We start from the raw sequence: 238 nt of genomic DNA on the forward strand, positions 1-238 counted from the left end.
TAAGAAAGAAAAAAAAACTATATAAGAAAAGAATCAGTAAACTCACCTTATACAGATAATTTGGGTGTGCAGTCAGTGAAGTCACAACACTGTCTGGAGGGATAATGTGGATATGTTGGCAACAAATGTCCAAAGTTGCAGCAGAGTCAAGTGTCATAAGCTCCACCACATGCTTGGCCACACAAGCGTAGAGATTGTGGCGACTTATTAAATAAAAAACATCTTTGTGTTTCAGCCT

At 38.2% G+C, this 238-nt stretch overlaps 1 protein-coding gene across 1 annotated transcript in view; it reads right to left on the reverse strand.

Annotated features, from left to right (window-relative positions):
• LOC119586286 (vacuolar protein sorting-associated protein 41 homolog) overlaps positions 1-238 on the reverse strand; it is a gene marked incomplete in the record, with an annotated part of 18,266 nt that overhangs the window by 8,139 nt on the left and 9,889 nt on the right. The window contains 1 exon segment of the mRNA XM_037934992.1: positions 47-236. Within this exon segment, the coding sequence (XP_037790920.1) occupies positions 47-236 (190 nt within the window).

The sequence above is a fragment of the Penaeus monodon genome, chromosome 21 (genome assembly GCF_015228065.2).
Source record: "Penaeus monodon isolate SGIC_2016 chromosome 21, NSTDA_Pmon_1, whole genome shotgun sequence".
Taxonomy (NCBI): Eukaryota; Metazoa; Arthropoda; class Malacostraca; order Decapoda; family Penaeidae; genus Penaeus; species Penaeus monodon.